Source organism: Rissa tridactyla, chromosome 2 (assembly GCF_028500815.1).
Source record: "Rissa tridactyla isolate bRisTri1 chromosome 2, bRisTri1.patW.cur.20221130, whole genome shotgun sequence".
Taxonomy (NCBI): domain Eukaryota; kingdom Metazoa; phylum Chordata; class Aves; order Charadriiformes; family Laridae; genus Rissa; species Rissa tridactyla.
Genome location: NC_071467.1, coordinates 75,445,293 through 75,465,109, shown reverse-complemented (window position 1 = coordinate 75,465,109; position 19,817 = coordinate 75,445,293). Strand labels below are relative to the sequence as shown.

General features: G+C 38.0%; 1 protein-coding gene across 16 annotated transcripts in view; it reads right to left on the bottom strand.

Moving 5' to 3' along the window:
* COBL (cordon-bleu WH2 repeat protein) overlaps nt 1-19,817 on the bottom strand; it is a 178,967-nt gene that overhangs the window by 86,527 nt on the left and 72,623 nt on the right. For 14 of the 16 annotated variants that reach the window (XM_054190123.1, XM_054190124.1, XM_054190122.1 and 11 more), the window contains 2 exons: nt 19,601-19,695; nt 16,071-16,154 (listed from right to left, as the gene is read on the bottom strand). In XM_054190123.1, the coding sequence (XP_054046098.1) occupies nt 16,071-16,154; nt 19,601-19,695 (179 nt within the window). The remainder of the gene's footprint in view (nt 1-16,070; nt 16,155-19,600; nt 19,696-19,817) is intronic. The other 2 variants (XM_054190118.1, XM_054190120.1) reach the window with 1 other exon arrangement.

Genomic DNA, 19,817 nt, shown 5'->3' with positions numbered 1-19,817 from the left:
ACTTAATTTTCTGCTTTCCATCAGATTCTCTATTTCCAGAAATACAGCTAAAAAGCTATGAAACATAAAATTATTAGAAGATATTTCAGCGTTGGTATAAATCCAATGATATGCATGAAACAGCCACAAGCCTCAGCACGGGTGTGTTACAGGTATCTTTGTAAGTGGATACACTAAAATCACCATGTTTTTTTAAAAAACACATGCATGTCTAATCCCTTAAAATGCCACATTAAGGTGACAGACACATCACAGAAAAATCAGAGATGTATACGCACAAGCTTCCAGAACACAGCAACTTCCTTCATGGCCCTGTGCTCTGCACCCAATACCATCAGGCTAAATGATAACAAATAAAGCTTATGTTTGGCTTTTGTTACTTTCTGGATGACAGATGCATTTTGAATACCCCTAAAATCTAAATATTCTTGCTTTTGTTTTGGATATGTAAACCCTAGTAACACAAAACCATCCTTAAGATAGCACAGAAAACATTTCCTCATCGGATACTTTCTATGCTGCTTGGTAGTTTAATGGAAACTTGACTGTCCGTCACTCAGGTGGGAGGTAGGGGTGCAGGCTGCAGACACAACCTGAAGTGAATTCCAAAGTCAAGCTGAACCGTGGGTGACAGTCTGGGATGCTGGCAGATGCTTAGGATAAAGTTTGTTTGCATTTCATACAACTGTAAACTGATTTATCGTGACTTTCAGAAGTGTGTGAACAACTTTGTGTCTCAGTTGTTAGAGTTATGTTGTCTTTTATTTCCCCCTTCTTCTTTTTTTAATATCGTTTTGGGAAAATACCAGAATCAATTTATAGGTAAAATGCACCCTCTCAGGGCTGATTTACGTCTTTCTGGTTAGACTGCTAAAAACTTATCTCCCACGAGTCCAACACTTTTTGTCACAGTGCACTGTCAAAATGTGTCAGCCTATAAAAAAAGACTGTATTGAAAATGCATTTTTCATAACTGTCAAAATTACAAATATGTAAAGGCAATATGGGGAGAAATTAACTTCAAAATATTCATGAAAAAGGGAACAGCTAACAAAAAATAGGCAGTCAGCAAATTCAGCTACTCACATTACTTATAATTTTTTGATAGCTACATGCATATATGCTAAATAAGAGTATCATTACCTGATAGTGCAATAGATAGATGACAAAGAAAAATTTTTGTCACATACTATGCCAGACCAAAAAAAAAAAAAAAAGAAGAGCTAATCTATGAAGTAAAGGAAAGGGTTATCTATTCAAGATGAAGTGTGTCATCAAATGGGGACAGAAGATGGGCTTGTGACGAGAGACTTGCAGGGAGTTCGGTGAATTATAAAAGGAAATGGGAAAAAACGTGGAAAACACTACAAGTCTCTTTTGGATATTTGTCCAAGTGGTACACAAGCAGACAAGAAAGAAGTAGGAAAGAACACCGGAAAAAGTGAGGGAAGAAACAAACCCACTGTCATTATGGTGAAAAATGAAGTGACTGCGTTCACCAGATTTGACCAGAGAGGACGTCCTTGCAGAAGTTCAAGGACGAAAATCTGGAAAAGTAGAGGAGCAAAGCAAAAAGCAGAAGACTTCAGTAAATGTGATGATAGAGCACTGGCTCATATCTTGGGGAAGGAACAATGAACTAAGGAAACTGCAGAGGACACAAACCATATTCTCCAAGAAAACTCAAGGATCAATCACGTTAGCCCAGAAAGATGGTGAAGTTAATGCTCACTTGTTGACATGAAGATGGAGGGGGAAAAGTCACACGAACAGAACTCAAACTGGTAAAGATTCAGTACTGAAAGGAATGTGGATTAATATATAGACTTGTGAATGTGTAATAAATATTTCTATGGTAGGGATGTAAAGCATACAAAGAAAAGGGATGAGGCAGAATGGAAGAAAATAACCAAAGAAACAGCTTAAAACCTAACAAAAGAGGTTTTAAAGCCAATGATAGACTCTAATGGAAAAATGCACTTTAAAGAAACCTGAAGAAGAAATAATTACAGAGGAAAATTCACATGGACTCAAAAATTCAATTCAATCCCAGTATAGAAAGAAGACAGAAAAATTATCAAGCCAGAAGGAAAACAAGGAAAGAACTTTTGAAAAGAGGCCATTTACACTTGGCCTTCGAAGGCCATTAGTAGATCTAGTGAGAGGAATCTTGGAAGAGTGAGGATGGAAAAAGCCAGATTTTTCTAAGTCTGAAAAGGATTGTTTCTCCTTTCACTTAAGACTTTTGCACTATGTGAAAATAGATTAGCTCAATCAAATAGCATTGAACAATCAAGCCAAAAATAAAAATCTGTCTTTATTAATGGTCTGGCAACAGGCTTCAGGAAACAGGGAGTTCAAAAGGTCAAAGACCAACAACGGCAAAAAAGACATTTTCATAATTTCCACTGGTGTTAAGCACTCATCAATCATAAATAACCACAAAAAGGATCAGAGGTCTTGAGCTAAATAAATTCATCATTGCAATAGGAGTTTATTTTCTCTAGGCTTACTAACTCTTTTAAATCAATCATCCAATGTGTTTGGTTCATGGAAGACAGAAGTTGTTGTATTTGTGATATATGTCCTTCTGAAATTCAAAATATTTTGAAACACTACTGAGAAGAACTTCTGCTGCAATAAATTCTTTTAACATATAGGAACTATCAAACCACTAGAGACGATCATCTTCAATATATTTTCATTGTAGATATGCCAATTTATACTGGAGAAGGACATGGAAACTTCACATAAAACATACAATTTTAAAAATATCTGCTCTAATGTCTGCACAGCCAATTTTTATGGGGACCATAATTGTGAATGGAATAGTTCCTGGCATGAGTTTTTTGGGTGTGTATTTGTTTGGTTTTGAAGAAGTAATTTCTGTTTTTTACTGAAAGTATTTTTAGTGCAGTTGAGTTAAAAAGTGTTTTTCCCCCATTTTAAGGAAAGTGTTGCCCTTACGCAAGTTTTCCAGACACAAGAAACATTGATGATCAATTACCATTATCTTTCAGTGCTTGCTGAAATTCTGACACATATGACTCCAGAAACCTCTACTTATTGTAGCTGATGAGGAATGAAGAGAATCTGTACTGAAATTCAAAGGCAAATTTTCACCAAGATCTGCAGAACTTCTCTAAAGTGAAAGGAGTTGCTCTGATTTACTCAAGATCAGGGAAGTGACTTCTAGCTCCAGTCCCTATAATCTAATTCCCACACAAATACTTTGTTAATTTAGAATGAAGTTGTGCAACTACTTTTCCCTTTGAAGTCTATGGTAACTGTAGGTGTTTAGCTAGAGGGAGACAAATAAAATCATTCAACTGTCAAAGCAAATTTTCCAAAAGGAAGCTTTACGCTTTTTAATGATAAAACACTGCCAAAACTATTACTGAAAAACAATGCAACCTCTGAAGATTTTAAAACTTAAATTAGAAGAACAAATCAGCTTTTGAACTCTGAAATTAGTGCAAATCTTAACACAAATCCTAATTACAGAGTTACTAAGAGGATTCTAGCAACATGAATCAGAAGTCAACAAGCCAGGAATTTTACTGTTTCAATTAGCTCTTTCAGATGTCTGGATGCACGTGTGTATGTATACATAACCTGTGTGTACATACATGTATCTACATACAAACACAGGTACGTATACACACACCGAGTTTATCACTTCAATTAGCTTTTTCAGATGTCTATGTGCATGTTTGCGTGTGTATGTACACATACTTACACACACTGAATACAACAGGCTGAGTCTGAAACCCTAAGGGGTGGCCTAAACAAGCCCCTGAACTTTATCTGCAGCTTCCACGCTCAGAATTTCCGTCGTCAAGTAATGACACTGAAGCAGAGCAGTCCTTTAAGGAGACATGACTGCTTGCTGTAGAAGACAAAAACAAAAGACAAACTCACACACATCGTGCTCATAGCTTGATGCTCAGATATTGATGCCAGCGAACCACTTTGAATTATAACAGATTAATATTTAGTCCCAGATCAGCATCAGTGGTCAGGAGTACAGGGGTGAAGAGGAGGTTTAGAGGCAACGCCCTCCTGCTGGACAATGGATAGAGCACACCCAGGTGTTGTACTCATCCATCTTCTGTTTCGTAATGCCTACAGAAATTAAGCTTGTCCCATTAAAGGAGATGAACAATTTGGATAGAAAACACATATGCTTATACTCCAAAGAAGTCACAAGCAAATTCATTTCAGGATTTGAGTCTTGCAAGAGCACGAAATTCAGATCCAAGCTTCCTCTCCACCCTGGAGCGTTCTCCAAATGCTGTCCCCTTTGGAGGACAATCAATATCCTGAGCATGCTGGCAAAAATCATGCAAGTTCAATAATTGGGCACAGAACAGGTTAAGAGTAAAGAAGCAGACCCCTCCCCTTGAATTTTCTTAGAATTATATTCAAACATTACTTCAAACACCCTTGGCATTTTATTTTTTCTATTGTGAGCTCACTATTACTCTTTTAACTCTGACTTTGCCTTAAACCAACCCACCTTCTAAATAAAACTGAAGCAAGAATATAGGATACTGCAAAGGGACTGGAAGTACAGCTGTGCAGGAGTCCAAGCCACTTCAGCCTTTTCCCACTTTATATAACTATAATTTTAAATTTTTATCTTCCTTTGCAGTATACTTTAGCCAACTAAGTTTCTCCAAGTCGAAAACTTCAGTACTATATCCTTAGGACACCAGAGCTTGACTTGTCAATGTTATTTCGAAGAAAGTAATTTCCCCACTGCGAATAGCCTTGTTTCCTGTGTGAATTTAGTATGAAATGCTAAAAAATCACAGCTCTCCAATCTATTTATTCCCACTGACTGGAATATTCCAATCCACTGGAGTGCACTCCCCACCGAGGAGCAGTAGCAGAAACTTTTCAAGCTCAGTCTCAAATTTAACTGACACCGAAGTTAAAAACTGTAGAAAATAGATACAACATACACCTACACTTGGACTTTCACTGGCACAATTGCATCTTAAAACAGGGCAAGCAGCACTGAGAATTCTGCTTACTTCTCTGGGTATGCACTGCTTCAGATAACAAAGAAAAACCTGCTTTTGCAACAAATTATTGGTCGGTGAAAGCCACTCCCTTCCTTTGCCACTGTTTGCAATTAATCTTCTACAAGACTTAACATGTTTACTTTGGGGTTTTCTCCTTCCCCAGTGAGAAAACGCTCTATAAATTGAGCAACTTCAAGGGGTTTGAAGTCAACTCTCTGTGTCAACTGTCAATCAAAAAGGAACGGAGGTCTTATGTTTTCAAAGATGACAGTGAAAGCATCAGAAGATCTTTGTCCATGCAAAAGAGAACCTGAAGTAGCGCAAGAAATAATGATTTTAAAATGGCCTATAGTAATGGCTAACAAAGGACATGGTGCAAAGCCAGTTGAAACCAGCAGGAATTTTTCCACTGGCTCTAGCAAGTTCTGCATCGAGTCTCTGATGGTCACTCTAACTTTACTATGCCAAAAGACAGTAATGCTCTAAACTCTGTTGCTGCTGTCATTTCTCCAGGAAATCTTTTTCTTCAGTATCCTTTCAAACTCAATGAAAATCATAACAACGCTAGCAGAGAAAGCGTAAGTCTGATTTTTAAACATAAAATTTGGCTCCACATACCCATACTTTAGTCTCTACTGCTAAAGAAATGAAGTAAACCACCTCTGACAAAACACGTCAAACAGATCACAACCAATAGGCAAAGAGTTGTTTTAAAAGCGTGATCAAAACTCAAGTTAAAAACCAAAATCCAAAAAACCCAGTGCATGATCAGACACCCTGATGTATGGCCTCGTTGTGCAACTATTTGGAGACCGTTTACAAAACCAAAACGTAGACCCTGAAATGATGTTAAACAGCATATGAATGCATGTCTACAAAGCTAACAGAGCTCACACTACTTTCACCCTCAGCATGATGCTTTCTTTTGATATAATATTCAGCCACAGGAAATTAAAAGCAGAACAATACATTAAGTCAGTTCACAATCCAAAGCAAAACCATTAAGAAGCCTCAAAGTGTTGTCTTTCCATAGATAAAGTGTTTTGTGTTTTTTTTCTTAATTCAAACAGGTTGCATAGAATATTTTCTCTCCCCCCCCCCCTTTTTTTTTTCCTCTCTTTTGAGGGGGGGAGGAAGGTGTCACAACTATGGGAAGGCAATTTGTTTTTAATTAAATACTAGGTAATGACTTTGACTGACTTGTACAATTGTCGGTATTTTTAGTTGATATTGTCTTTCTGATCTGTAACCCTTAAACTAGGACAAGGACCTTGTTTAACATTTGTTAAATTTAGACAGCGCCACTATCCACTATTACCCCCCTCCCACCGCTGCTGCACTAATCTCCCATGCCAGCTGCTCAAATGTTTACGTTTGAAGGGCTTTCTCTGTTTGTACAGAAATGGTCTCTGCACAGTATCTCTCATCTGTACATTTGCCAGAATCAAGGCAAGAAAAGCCTCGCTGCTGCAATTCTTGATTAATAAATAGTCTTAAATGTTTCTTCTTCCCTTCCCCCTTCTGTCAAATCCATTGCCATTAGGTTTTTACAAGGCAAGCCTCCACAGTGCACTTCACTGGCCTGATTCTTGTCCTACGCAAACAACTGTAAATCAGAACAAGCTCCATTTAGAGTCAATGAAATCACACCATCTCTGGGCTGAAACTGTGAGAGATCAAAATCAAGATGTGTACCTGGGCATTTGCTGGGATGGAAAGACAAAAATGTTATAATCAGAGGAGGGAGGTGTGGGGGAACCAAACACTAACAATCATAGATCTACTGGTAATCTCTCCATCTCTCTATGTCAGTACACTCCAGAGACTGCCTACACAGCTCATGTCCTAGACATCGGTCGCACCTGGCTCTCTCACCAGGTCACCGAGGTACTGAACCAGAAAACCGCTTAAACAGGTGCTTGGTATGACACTGAAAAAGTCAGTGGGTCCAACGCCTACGCTTACAGCTACGCACCTATTTAAGAACTCTGCAGGGCTACATCTTGCTATTTGCCTTGATCTGCTTTCTCTTATGGCCTTCCAGCTGATCATTTATAAAACCAGAAATACTTCCCTTAGTTTCCCCGAGTATTTTGAGATCTGCTTAAAAGTGTAAATGATATAAAAAAAAATAATTCAAGGAAACGTATCTCGCTGAAGGGATTACTACTTCATGCTGTTGTAAAAGTCTTTAAAAAGGCTGACTGCTTTTTGTCACACTCTTTCCCCTCTTCGGCTTGCGTCCCAAAATGCTGCTGAGAATTCAAATGAAACATAAAACACCGGGGAGCAAGAGAAAAAGCAATGTCTGAAATTATTTGTAATCCTTTCTGCTAAGCTCAAAGGGGAAGATCAGTATTGGAGCTGCATGTAAAAGACCAATACAACCTAATTTAACAGTTTATTCAAAAAGAAGAATGTGAAACAGCTACACAGACTACAGGCACTAGAAGATCTCTTCCTGTCGTGATGAACAACTGAGCAGCACACACAGTGCTTAGTGCTATACAGTCTTTCCTTCATGCGCTCAACCCCTTTTTGAGTTAAAGGGAGACCTTTAAGGCCCACTAAGCCTCAGGTAGGTTTGACTTTGCATGAGAGAACTAAGCCATAAATTTCACTTAGGAAAACTTCTCCATCAAAGTAAAATGCATTGTGTCCTGTCAGCAAATGTTGTTTTGCAAATCCTCCCTCACCTGCCATGTTATTGAGACATATGGTTTCACACGCTACCCAGCAGCTCAGTTTTGCCAACGAACAATAATGCACAGAACAAATACGTGTGGAAATCATGAGATCATCTAATTAAAAGAAATGTTATTGTTTGCCACTACTTTTAATGAAATCGAGTCTTCGCTGTCCACAGAAGAGGCTGGAAAAGAACCAAATCCTATTAGCGCTCATGCCTTAGAAATTGTTTGCAAAAGAAAAGAAATTATACCTTAACCAGTGTTGAAAATCTTTACTGTATCTAAAATCTACATATGCTAATAGGATATTTTAGACTAATATAATAAATCTATGGTTACATGTGATTCAGATTATGCCACGACAAAAAACAGGTGTTACTGTCTGAAAAAAAAAATTTCCATTGTATATTAGAAATATGGAGTCAATGACATACAATTAGCCATTTCTGATTTCATCTAGTAAAGGGCATTGGCATAAATACACACTAATCCTTTCATTACAGTAGTTACATTTGGAAAGCTTTACAAGAAATATTTTGGATATCCATCATTAAATCAAAAAGAAATGTACTTTGCAGTGGAATTAATAATTCCCTGACTCATTCCCAGACCATCCCAAACTTAAACACAAAAAGCACTTTACATACACAGAAATACGTGAAAGACTTTTTCAAGGAACTACATCTCTGCTTGTCCGATTGCAGAAAAGCCTGATCCTGGGATAAACTTCTCTTTAAAGGTGGTATTTTCCACACCACTGCATGCTTGCCAGTTACACTAAGAACAATATGCAGAATAAATTATGACTGAATATGAATTACAAGGCTATTATACACTATTAAGGGGCTCTGGTAATATTAAACACCAAGGAAGCAAAAAGCCTGAGCGGTTGAGATGTCACTAGAAAAATCTCAAATGGAATTTAAGTTTGTCTTTGGGTTTTTTTTAATGTCCTTTTATTAATGCAAATTAAAAGCCATTGGTCTTATTAGCTGCTGCTTTATTCTGTTTTTTTTCCAGTGAGTTAACTTCAGAACTTTTCAGTGAAATCAGTAACAAAAGATGAATCAGACATAAAAGGATTTGGGTGGTTAAGGGTGTGTCACCAGGTCTTAATTAAACATCCGAGGGAGATATCTGAGCCAACTTACTCCAGACCGACTGGGTACATCCACAGTATAGAGAACGATGCCACGCAGCCTAGGTCTGGAAGCTGAATTGCCTCACACTAGCCTAACTTACCATGCTCCTGTTAGGTTGGGCCTCCCTACCTCACACCGCTTTGTGCTTTCCCTTCAAGAAGCCTGACACATACCCTTCTGATGTGCTTATTCCCATTTTGGTGCCTGAATTCCGCTTCTGGGCATATTGAGCGTGAAAACTGCTGAGAAACTATGCTCCTAACCTCCTGCCTAAACTGCATCAGGATCCATAAAATTGGCAAATCTCTCCATCTTCATCAGCCAAGGGGTTTAATCCAAAAAGCACATCACACAAAACATAACTGCTAGAAGAGGCAGCTACGGTTTTTCTCTCCTGTCTTGCCCTCCCCCCTGCCCCAAGTTCAATGATTCAGTTAAGAATATGGGACATCCATATGTTCAGAACCTTCTTCCAGTTGAAAAAAAACCAAACTGCCCTCTCTCACGAGCAGAGCGAGATTATTCTGTTTGAGGACACGAACGTGAGTTTAGCTAGAAAGAGACAAATTAGGGCACTCATCTGAGCAGGGAGCAACAGCCATTTGGCTCTTCCAGTTCTAGCTTCAGTGACTACTTATTTGCTGAATCTAACATCTGCTTAGCATAAAACACAGAAAAACATCTCTGACGCTGGCACTGTAACCCAGAGCTGCCACTGCACTGAAGTTATTTCGTTACTGGTCTGAACAGTTAAGCTTGCTCTTGCTCTCTCTGAGTCACTGAATATTCGGGTATTTTTACGAAAGGGCGCTTCCCACATCAAGAATACCTCACAGCTTTGTTCCAGGCATTCTCCAGCCCAGCAAGTATTTTGGTTTTCTTTGCAAAGGAGGAAATAATTCCCTCAGTAATGGTCCTGAGAGAGATAGAAGACTGACTGGTATCTCTAAAGGCAGAAGAGGGAACCGAACTTAGCTCTCTCGCATTTTGGCTAACAGTAAGTAGATGGTAAGCTTTTAGAGTAAAAGCTTTAAATACCCGAATTCAGCAGATGACTCAAGGTTTCAATCCTGAGCAGAGGCAGGTAGCAGACACAGAGGATGGGCAAAGTTTAGCGTGCCAACTCCTGTTGTGCAGATTTCAGTGGCTTCAAAACTTGGGAAAGCTGACTCTGGGATACTTAGATCCAGTGTCCAACAGAAGCCCGCACTACTGGGTACTAAAAATGGCACTGCCAGGCACAGTTGTGCCCAGTTCCTTTTGTAGATATGGTCCTACTCAAGCCCTTCCGATTCAACTTGATTCATTTCTCTCTGTTCATCTCACAACATTTCTTGAGAATATTTCCATAAAAATGTCCTGCAAAAACCACTGCAGGAACTGAAGTTTCTGAGTTGTCTTTTTAAAAGCAACATCTTGAATGCAATGCGTTGGGATGATTTTACTCTGAACCATGCAATTTTATGTAAAGATGCAGGTCCTGGCAACCAACGACTATGTGATAATCTTTTGTCTTTAATAAAACCCTCGTGGTCTCCAAAAAACATTTATAAATGTGACCTCTATAAACCTAACCATTTGGCTCAGAAGCCAAAATGGAGGGAAGGAAAGTCCACCCTAAATGATTTGTTTTCAAATCTCATGATCTTAAGCCACTTTTGTGTGGTAAGGGCAAGAGCTGACAAGTGATTTTTGAATGCATGAAGTTGGCAATCTTGTGGTAGTTCAAGCTAAGCAGCACAGACAGAATAGGGGTCAGCCAACATGTCTCTTCACCAGATACTGTTTTTAATAGCTTGTAACTTTACCATGCTTTAACCAGAGATGCTGAGACTTTCCATTCCAGGTGTCTGCCTCAGGCTATTTTCTTTTTTTTTTGAGCCAGAGTAGTTCAGCTGGTTCTGAGATTTTTATTATTTTTTTTTTATTATTTTTACACTAACTCCAAGGACCTTTTCTTTGAAGAGGTCTAGTAACACCACACTTTGGAGCAAGAATTTGTAGTCTAGTGGCTGGCAGCCACCCCACCACTGCTTCAAGCTCTTGCCACCTGCTATCACATATTCAAAGAAAAATCTAAAGATACTATATTATGTAAAAGTATCTCTGATTCACATGAACGAAGACAGTTAATATCCTTTAAGTCCACAGTGCAAAAGGAGGTGACATTCAGCAGCAGTAATCTGGCTGAAAGGCACCTCCACAGTCCATCTAATCTATTCCTCTGCTCCAGGACAAAATCAAGTATGTGTAGGCCATCCTATAGACATTTTTGGAGGTTTTACACATTAGGTGATGATAAGAATTTCACAGTCTCTTTAATAACCTGTTCCCTTGCGAAACTTCCATGCAGTCAGATTTTTTTTTTCCCCTCGAAGTTAAATTTTCATTGCTATATACAAAGCACATTACTTCTTGTCCTGCTCTCAGTAGACAAGGACAAAGAAGGCTGATCACTACGATCTTTTGGCTACCTATTGGAATTCTGTGAATGCCAGTCAGAAGCCACTTGGCTCTGGTAAACGTTTCTTCTGCCCAAGGAAAGTTAACAATAACTCTACTGTGATAGTGAACTTTATCTTGAGATATCTGGTATTTAATAAATCTGTTTTTCTTCTAATCATGTAAACAGCTGCACAAATGAAAACATTTATAACTATACTGTATCTTCCCTAATGTCACCCTCTGGCATCTAACTACTGCCCTACAGGTGCCCTGTAACAGAAGATTAATGGGGACAGACCACTCTGCAGTCAGGTTTGTTGAGTTTTATGTTCTGCAAACAAAATCACACTAAGGAAAATTGCTTCAAGGCCAGATCACAACCAATGACAGTGTACATAGCTCTAACTGTACAAAATACAACACAACTATCCAGGATTTGACCTTGCTAGTACAAATAAACACACGTTACCAACCTCACGCTAAGCATTGCCAGGAGACCAAGAAGCAAGAACATCAGAACAGGAATTTAAAGCGAATGTGATTGTCACACAAGGAAATATTAAAAGTAGGTGGCTGTTAACTTCCATTTAAGATGACATGGGCAGTATTCTCATTCCTGCTGCCGTGTGAGGTGAAATCCTTGACAGTAGGTAGATGGTATTGACCGATCATCTGGGACCTGACATGGCTGAAGAGAAATCACATTTCCAAACACTTTTGCATAACTGTGCTTGATCCTTCTTCCAACCACTTCTGAATCGGGAAAGCGTATCATGAATGATGTAACTCTTGCCATCAAGAAGGCCATAAAAGTTAAGAGTACATTAAGACCAAAGAAGGCCCTGAGAAAGAAAATAATAGATTTTTTTTTTTAAAAAAAAAAAAAAAAAAAGCTTGTATAGGGAAAATAGCTGTTCCCACCACTTAAAAAGCGACTGCCAAGATTAGTAATGCACTAGAAGTCCTTATGACTTTTTTCACACATTAGCACAGTATTTTTCTTCTGGAAAATGATCTTGCAATTACACAGGTACCATGAAATAAAAAAGAAAACAACCATACACATACCCTAAATGTATATTATAAATGTTTGGAATTTAAAATGACATTGTTTTTGACTAATAGATTTGTCCATGAACATACATAATAACAGGCATGACAGATTTATTAAGCAGGGAACTACTGGACTATCTGCTTCATTTAGTTTCACTGATTCTGTTATGAGTAATACCTATATTCAGGCATACGCTGAAGACTAGATTTTTTAAAAACGGTCCTGATGAAAATCCTCTAACATTGCTCTGCTGAAGCCCTGTTTGAACTAGAGAAACCTCGTGTGATAAGACTTTGTGCTGAAGTTTCAAATCCTCTGATAAGTGTCCCTGGCTGTACTTCTAAATATTTTTTCCCCAAGCTGATTTATTACATAAACAAATTCCACATCAGAGATACACGTCGTTCAGCACTTGGGATGTGTTTTTTCGCTCTTGATTTATGAAAACATGAAGGCCCCAAAAATAAAACCATCTAATTTTAGTACTGCATTCCAAATATCAGGTTTCATCTTGATCGACTGTTTATTTGAGGACAGTGACACCAAGCGGCAGAGATGATTTAAACTCCCCCTTTTTCCCCCAGCTGTTCTAAATTCAAGCTCTGACTGACTGTCTTTGGCACACAAAAAGCAGAATATGTTTAAGTGTGCTGCAACTTCCAACTGCTTTATTTGTACGTTGTATTTATACATCAGTGTATTTCAATAGCATTTGATTTCTGAAAAGTTAACACGGATGTAAAGCTCGCCTGCTAAGCACAAAACCTGGAACAGATTAAGCGAAAAGATTTCTGCTTCATTTACAATACACCATTAGATTTCAGATCCTTTACTGACGTGTGGTATAAGGAACTGCTGCACTCTGAGGATTGTCACGGAGAATTCTTTTCTGGCATTTTTACACTCTCTCTCTAAGGTGTTAACAAATTCTTCTTTTTTTGCCTTTATTTTTGCTGATGCTGTGAACAAATGTCCTTTTCACCTCAAGCGTAAGTGTTGACTTTCCCATCTTGACTTTGAAAATCTGCTTCCTCATCAACATTCCAAAGTATTTTTAGAAGCATTAATAATTAGATAAATATGGCACTGAAAATGGTTTGGTGCTTAAAAAGTGAGTCTAACTTGTGCTTGAATAAATAGGATCTCTTATTTCTTACACCTTAATTCTATTCCTTCATATTACCCAGTTTTCAAAAAAACCCCAATCAATATCCAGAACAGAATCATTACTTCCTCCACAATTCAGTGCACATCACCACCACACAATAGTGAGAAAAGGATTTAAACTAAACATACCAAAGTTCACACCCTTACCTCAATAGTACTTCATGAGTTGCCCATTTCCTTATAGGCAAGAAAAATGTTGTGATCCAGCCAGTCTATCTCCTGGCACTATGCTGAAGGCAATGGCAAACAATTTTCCTTTCAGAAATCAACCCGAAACTTTGGCTTTGATTCCCGCACAGTAATGCAAAATTCTTTCAAGATGACCCAAAACAGTAACAGAAAGTAGACCTGAGGAAATCGCAAAAGAGGAAGTCTCTCCTGGATGACATTTTGCCAGAAGTCCTATCTTAGCTCAATGAAATAACGAGCTCTAAATGTCTATTTCACATATATATTCACATATCTATGTAAGATACCACTTATTTTGAATGAGGATACTCGGTTCCGCTGAAGTAAGTAAGTGAGGATATCTTTTGAGCAAGTGGAATAAAGAATTACTCAGAATGATCATGGGTCTCAAAAGTTTCCACTTGAATTTTTCCGTAAGTCAATACAAGTTATCTATGCCAACTATCTATGCCAAGTTTACAGTATTTTAGAATTTTTCAGCTAAGACGTCACAATTGCTGACCTTTTTCTTGAAGCCCATCTAGTCTGTTCAAAGGATGGAACTTCTGTGCTACTGAGTGGATCTGTTAGACTTATTTTATACATCTGCAAGCCTTAACAGAATAGTACCAAATTAAATGGAACTATGTCAATGCATTTATTTAAGTATGTACTTCTGTCTTAGCAGGATCGGTGCTCATACAAATACAGGCGTCAAGCCAGAAGCGAAAGACATGAACACTGAACAATGGCTCTTAAGAGGAAAGGGGAAAAAAAAATTAAATCCCTGACATGTTCTTGTAACTGAATAAAGAGATACAAAAAATTTTTACCTCTTCAAGATCCCTTTGCCCTATCATCTGTGCCCTTAGAAGACAAAGTTACATGTTTGAGACAGTTTTGAAAACATTTTTTCATCAATGTCAAAAGAAAAAAAAAAAAAAATCTTCATTTATGATTTTCCCTATAAGATTCCCTACAAAAGTAAATTAAGAGATGTCTCTGCTTCTGAGGAAAGTACCACACACTAGCGTAAAAGACAGTTCACAGTATCTGAACTACCTTCATATCCTCATTTGGAATTCTGCCTCCTCCTCTTCTAGTACTTGGCTATCAAGATATTGAGACTAATGTATAATGGGCAGTGAATACAAACCACAAGATGATTTTATTTCAGCAGAGCTTGTGATGGTTTTTCTATACTTTTACCTAGTATATTTCAATTACCCACATCACCCTCTACTAGGACTTTATATTAATAGACCTCTCATTAAAACATTCATCTTTATAGTGTTACCCAAATTTTTAGCATCATAAGCAGCTTTACTATTTCACTAATCTTTCACTACGAAGTCTTCACAGATTTGCAGTTAGGTGTTTTTTAACATCACAGCCAGTCACTTCTCCACCTATTTCTCCCTTTTAACTTCTTTTGTATTATCCTTTTAATCTGGGATTTGTTCTCTCAGTCCTCCATTTTTTCCACAATTTTCTGTCACCCTTCTCTGGGGCTGGTGAGCTGTACATGTTGCAGGTCAGCACTCCTTTTCCAAATATCTGTTTGTGAAAGGGGGATTCAGAGCTGAACCTCACATTTCAGGCTTCTATCATGTCATCAACAGAGTCTTCTCCAGGTTTTGAAAATATGACAACAAAAAGCCAAGTAATTTAAAAAAAGCAACAGAAAGACATGGCATTTATTACGATTATTAATCCACCAGAATAGCCTGACAAAAATATTTAGGATTCATGCTTCCTAAATAGATACCTAAATCCTCATAATTTAGTAGTTTGTCAGGCACTCAAAAACCTTTCTAAATGTGGTTCACGAGATTTTAGTACCCCAAAATCTACTGAAGTACTTAACAAAAATATTTTCTGTTATTTCCAGTGTTTACATCAAAAGTACTGTCCACCCGCAAGCTACTTCAGAAACAAATGGAATGCTGCCATGCCGCAGAACATGTGCTAAAGGATAAAAATGCAGTGTGGTTTTCTAAGAAAAAAGCCCCCTCTAAATGTCAGTGATAAGGCAAACAAACATACTCTTGCATCATGCAGCACTGTCACTGTCTTACAGTCACAACACCTAAGTCCTTGGTTAAAACACCTTTTGCTCACAACTGCTTAGAATTTAACTTTGAAAGAAACTTTATTTATAGTGAAGCTAGCAAGTTTTATTTGAAGACAGCGCACTGCATTTTAACTTCATCAAGATACGCAAACGGCACGCTTATGTAACTAAGCCAGCTAAGAAGTAAGCTATTTCTACTTCTACTTGGCTAAGCATCAGGAATAGCAGTGGCTTTTGGTTATTCGAACTGCAGGATCTAATAGGAACGCAATAGCGTCTACAAGCCATGTTAGTACTTACATCCAAGCTTCCTTCACTTGTAGATGTAGAACTAAAAACATCCTCCTCACCACAATCTCTGTTCATCCTCAAGTGTTCTTTTGTCTGCAACACAAACAAGTATCCTACACAGCAGCAGCAAAGGAAATAAAACAGCAGAAACACGCCAGAGCAAAGCATCAAACCTCATCACAGAACCAAGACAAAATGCCTCAGTAGTGCTGGACCTGATTGCTGAGAAACTCTGAAGTAGTCTGCAAAATTTCTCTGATGTAGGCAAGGCCCTAAGAAATCCATTACCAGAAAGATCTAAGAACAAGAACATAAAGAAACAGAACAATTCTTGGGCAAGGAGGAAAATGGGTAGTAAGCAACTCCTGTAGCACCAGAGATGAGACTGCAAGTCTCCGCTATACCCACAGACACAGGTGAACAAGCAGAGAACTTCTTCCCTGCCACTTGTCAATGATGGGACTGTTTCCGTGAGCTAGCATACAGCCTACTTAAGCCTAGATCCCGTGAGTGTCTGCGCAGGACCTCTGCTCTACTGGATTGCTTAGCAGTGCCAATTTGATCTGGATTTAAGCCTCAGGCACATGACTACATTTCACATCAAAAAGAGATGGAGTTCATGCCACCTTTATGTTTTTTATGCCAGCTGCAGGATAACAGAGGGTAACTGATCCAGCATAAAATTAGAATGGAGAGAACAAGATGATACCTGATCTGGCATTAAGCCTGCCAGTACAAAGTTAACCAAAGAAATACTTTCAACAAATTTGTATTAAACACGAGAATAGGACTGGGTGTTCATTCTGTGTCACAGTGTTTTTAATATAGCAGAAAGGTTTTTTACCAAAAAGTTAGATCCAGTGTATTGTCTTATCATGATTATTGCTTTCAGTGAGCTGTCTGAGAAAGAAAGCATGTGTGTGGGCATGGAAATCTGAGCGTAGGCCTGTAGCGTGCAGCGGCACCTGATCCAAGACAGTTTGCAACACAGGCTAATACTCTTCTTCCCTTGCAAAAGAAATTGCTTTCCCATTGTAAATGCCTGCAGCTCGGCAGCGCTACTACTGTGCAAGACTTTGGACAATTTTTGCTACCAACTAGTTCTAAAATACAGACTATGCATGAACACATGCACACGTACACACACAGAATCACTGCAAATTGTAATGCAAAGAAAAAATACAACAAATAAGCAGAACCAAAGTAAGTCTTGCAGAGGAGTAAAAATGTAAGAATAACTGTGAAGAGCAGAGTTTAGGAACTCTGGGCCTTTTATTCCAGTGCCCTGAAATCACAGGGCATCCCATCACATAATCCCTTCATAAACCTACCAAATCCTTTCTTAAAAGAACTTAATTAATTTGCCCTCATTCTGCTAAGTCAGTCTGTTCAGCAGTTTCACTGCTTTGGCTTTGCTTTGGCTAGAAATCTTCCACAACACCAAGTCAGATGTATTATGGCCAGTTAACCTCCTTGCTCCTGTATGCTGCGCTATTCAGCAGTTCTCAGTTATTCTTCCGTCTATTCGTGTTCAAACTCCTAGAAGTTTGTATTGAAAAGGCAACAAGGGCTTCCTTTGCTGGACTAAACAAAGTGGTTGTTTTAGTTTCTTTTCCTACAGAGTATTTGTCATTTGAAAGTAAGAGCCCAATGAAGACATGACCAAGAAAAGTCAATTAACTTGTCAAACTGTCATCAAGAAAGACTTACACCTTTACCTTAGATTTAGAAGCTGTTTCTCGTACTTGTTTGTACAGTTCCAACTTTTTCCCAGGTCAAATACTACTTGTAACTTGTTAATTGATCCTCAATACCCTTAGCAGCCTTTAAAATTTTTATTTTTAAAACCCTCAAGAGTATCACCTCCTACATCTCTGATTAACAAGCATGAGGAAGAGAACAGAAAAAAGGAGAGGAGTTTTCGATCTCAGGACACTCACCCCAAACTCAGCTGTGAGAAACCCACTGCAGTAACCACAGAATTGGGATGCTTCATAGCAACTTTTTCTGAGGTTGCAAGCGTAAATATTTTACAAGCTAAATCTGAGCTATTTCAGGAGTTGTAACTCCAAGAACCCACGCTACATACTAGAATTCAGGAAAATGGAATCAGAGGACAAACTATAACGCAGAAACTGTGTGCTTTAATATATTTGGTTCTTCCAGAGGAATTACAGCCCCGCAGCGTGCTCTACAGAGGCTCAAGCTGAGCTCACTTGTTTACTCGATTCTTCCAAGCAGATACAGCTTTATTGCTACAGTTATGCTTTTGTTCCCTTCTAAATGGGAAATATTTTCTTACAGAGGATAAACACTCTGAAAGTGACGAACTTCCTATCCCATAAAATACAGTTTCCACGTGTCCTTTAAAGATGGTAAGAAGAGTTCAGCATCCATGACAGATGAGATTTTTTCAACGCAGTAATTCCTAATGTCCATAAAGGAAGCTATTGCCCAGCAAAAGCACTCCAAATTTGATAATAATCAAAAGGGCAGAGAACTAATAAAGATTTTGGAAAGCTTTCACGGTTTTAAAAACATGACTGAGAAGACTGGAAGGGTAAGCAAAACACCAGTCCATTACCAAGCATATGTTTCTTAGGACCAGTTAATCAGGCACACATTTTATGATTGCACTGCAAAAACCTTAGAGGGCACTGCAAAAACCTTAGAGGGCCTTTTAAACCAGACAAAAGATAATTCCCTTTTTACTCTGACACTTCAGAGTATTAAATACTTAATAATGAAAATCAGTTGACACTGATATTTGTAGCAAAGGATGCAGAAAATATGAAGTTAAAAGCCCAGTATTTTTTATATGCTCTTGAGTTAGAAATTTCATTTCTGTGGTGAATGACACATTTTTCATAAAGCCATCTCAACAGACGAAAATTATTTTATTTAAAGTATCTTTTTTAATTTTTCCAGCTCAAGATTAAAAACAAAGTTAAAAATGCCAGGCATGCATGCCAGCAGATACTGATCCCTCAGTTTATTACTCGTTTTAGTACTGCAAGTTATTTCTTCCACACCTGATTCATTGGTTTTACAGACTTGGAAATGGCAATAGCATGACTACACAGAGCGTCCTGAAGATATAAATGCTTTAAACCAGATTATCATCCATGCACTGAAGAGTTAATAAGACACTTACACTTGAAATCTTAATGTGTTCTATATTACAACAGTTCTTTCATAAATGCATTTTGTAATCTAAGCACTACTAAGTGGACGTAAGTTACTTGAAGCTACTGCCCTTTGTTAACACATACTGAACCTACAGCATTTTAAAATAGATAAATAAAGATTTAAATGGTCAACATGCCCGACTCCTTAAATAAGCAGGTGGCATCTCCATAAGGCTTCACTGATTAAACATAGTTAATGCATATACTAACAGATTACTACTTGGAAATAAAAAAAAAAAAAAAAGAAAGAAAAAAACCCACAAACCAAACAAATACCACGACCTACACACAAAATACATCTGGAAAGAAAATAATTCTCTTTAGTGAGGTAGTACTTTGCTGAACACCTACCTTGCTGCTTCTTCTATCGGCTTGAAACAATCCCAGAAGTCTCGTCTTTTCTTTTTCTATTGCATCATTGCTTACTGAAGCCTTTCGACTTGGTTCTGAAACAATTATAATGGAATATTTTTTACACTTCTGAAATAAAGATTCATAAGACCAGTATTTTAAAACATCCTGGATTCATGCTGTATTTTTTTAAGCTGGAGATGTTATGAACTGAATT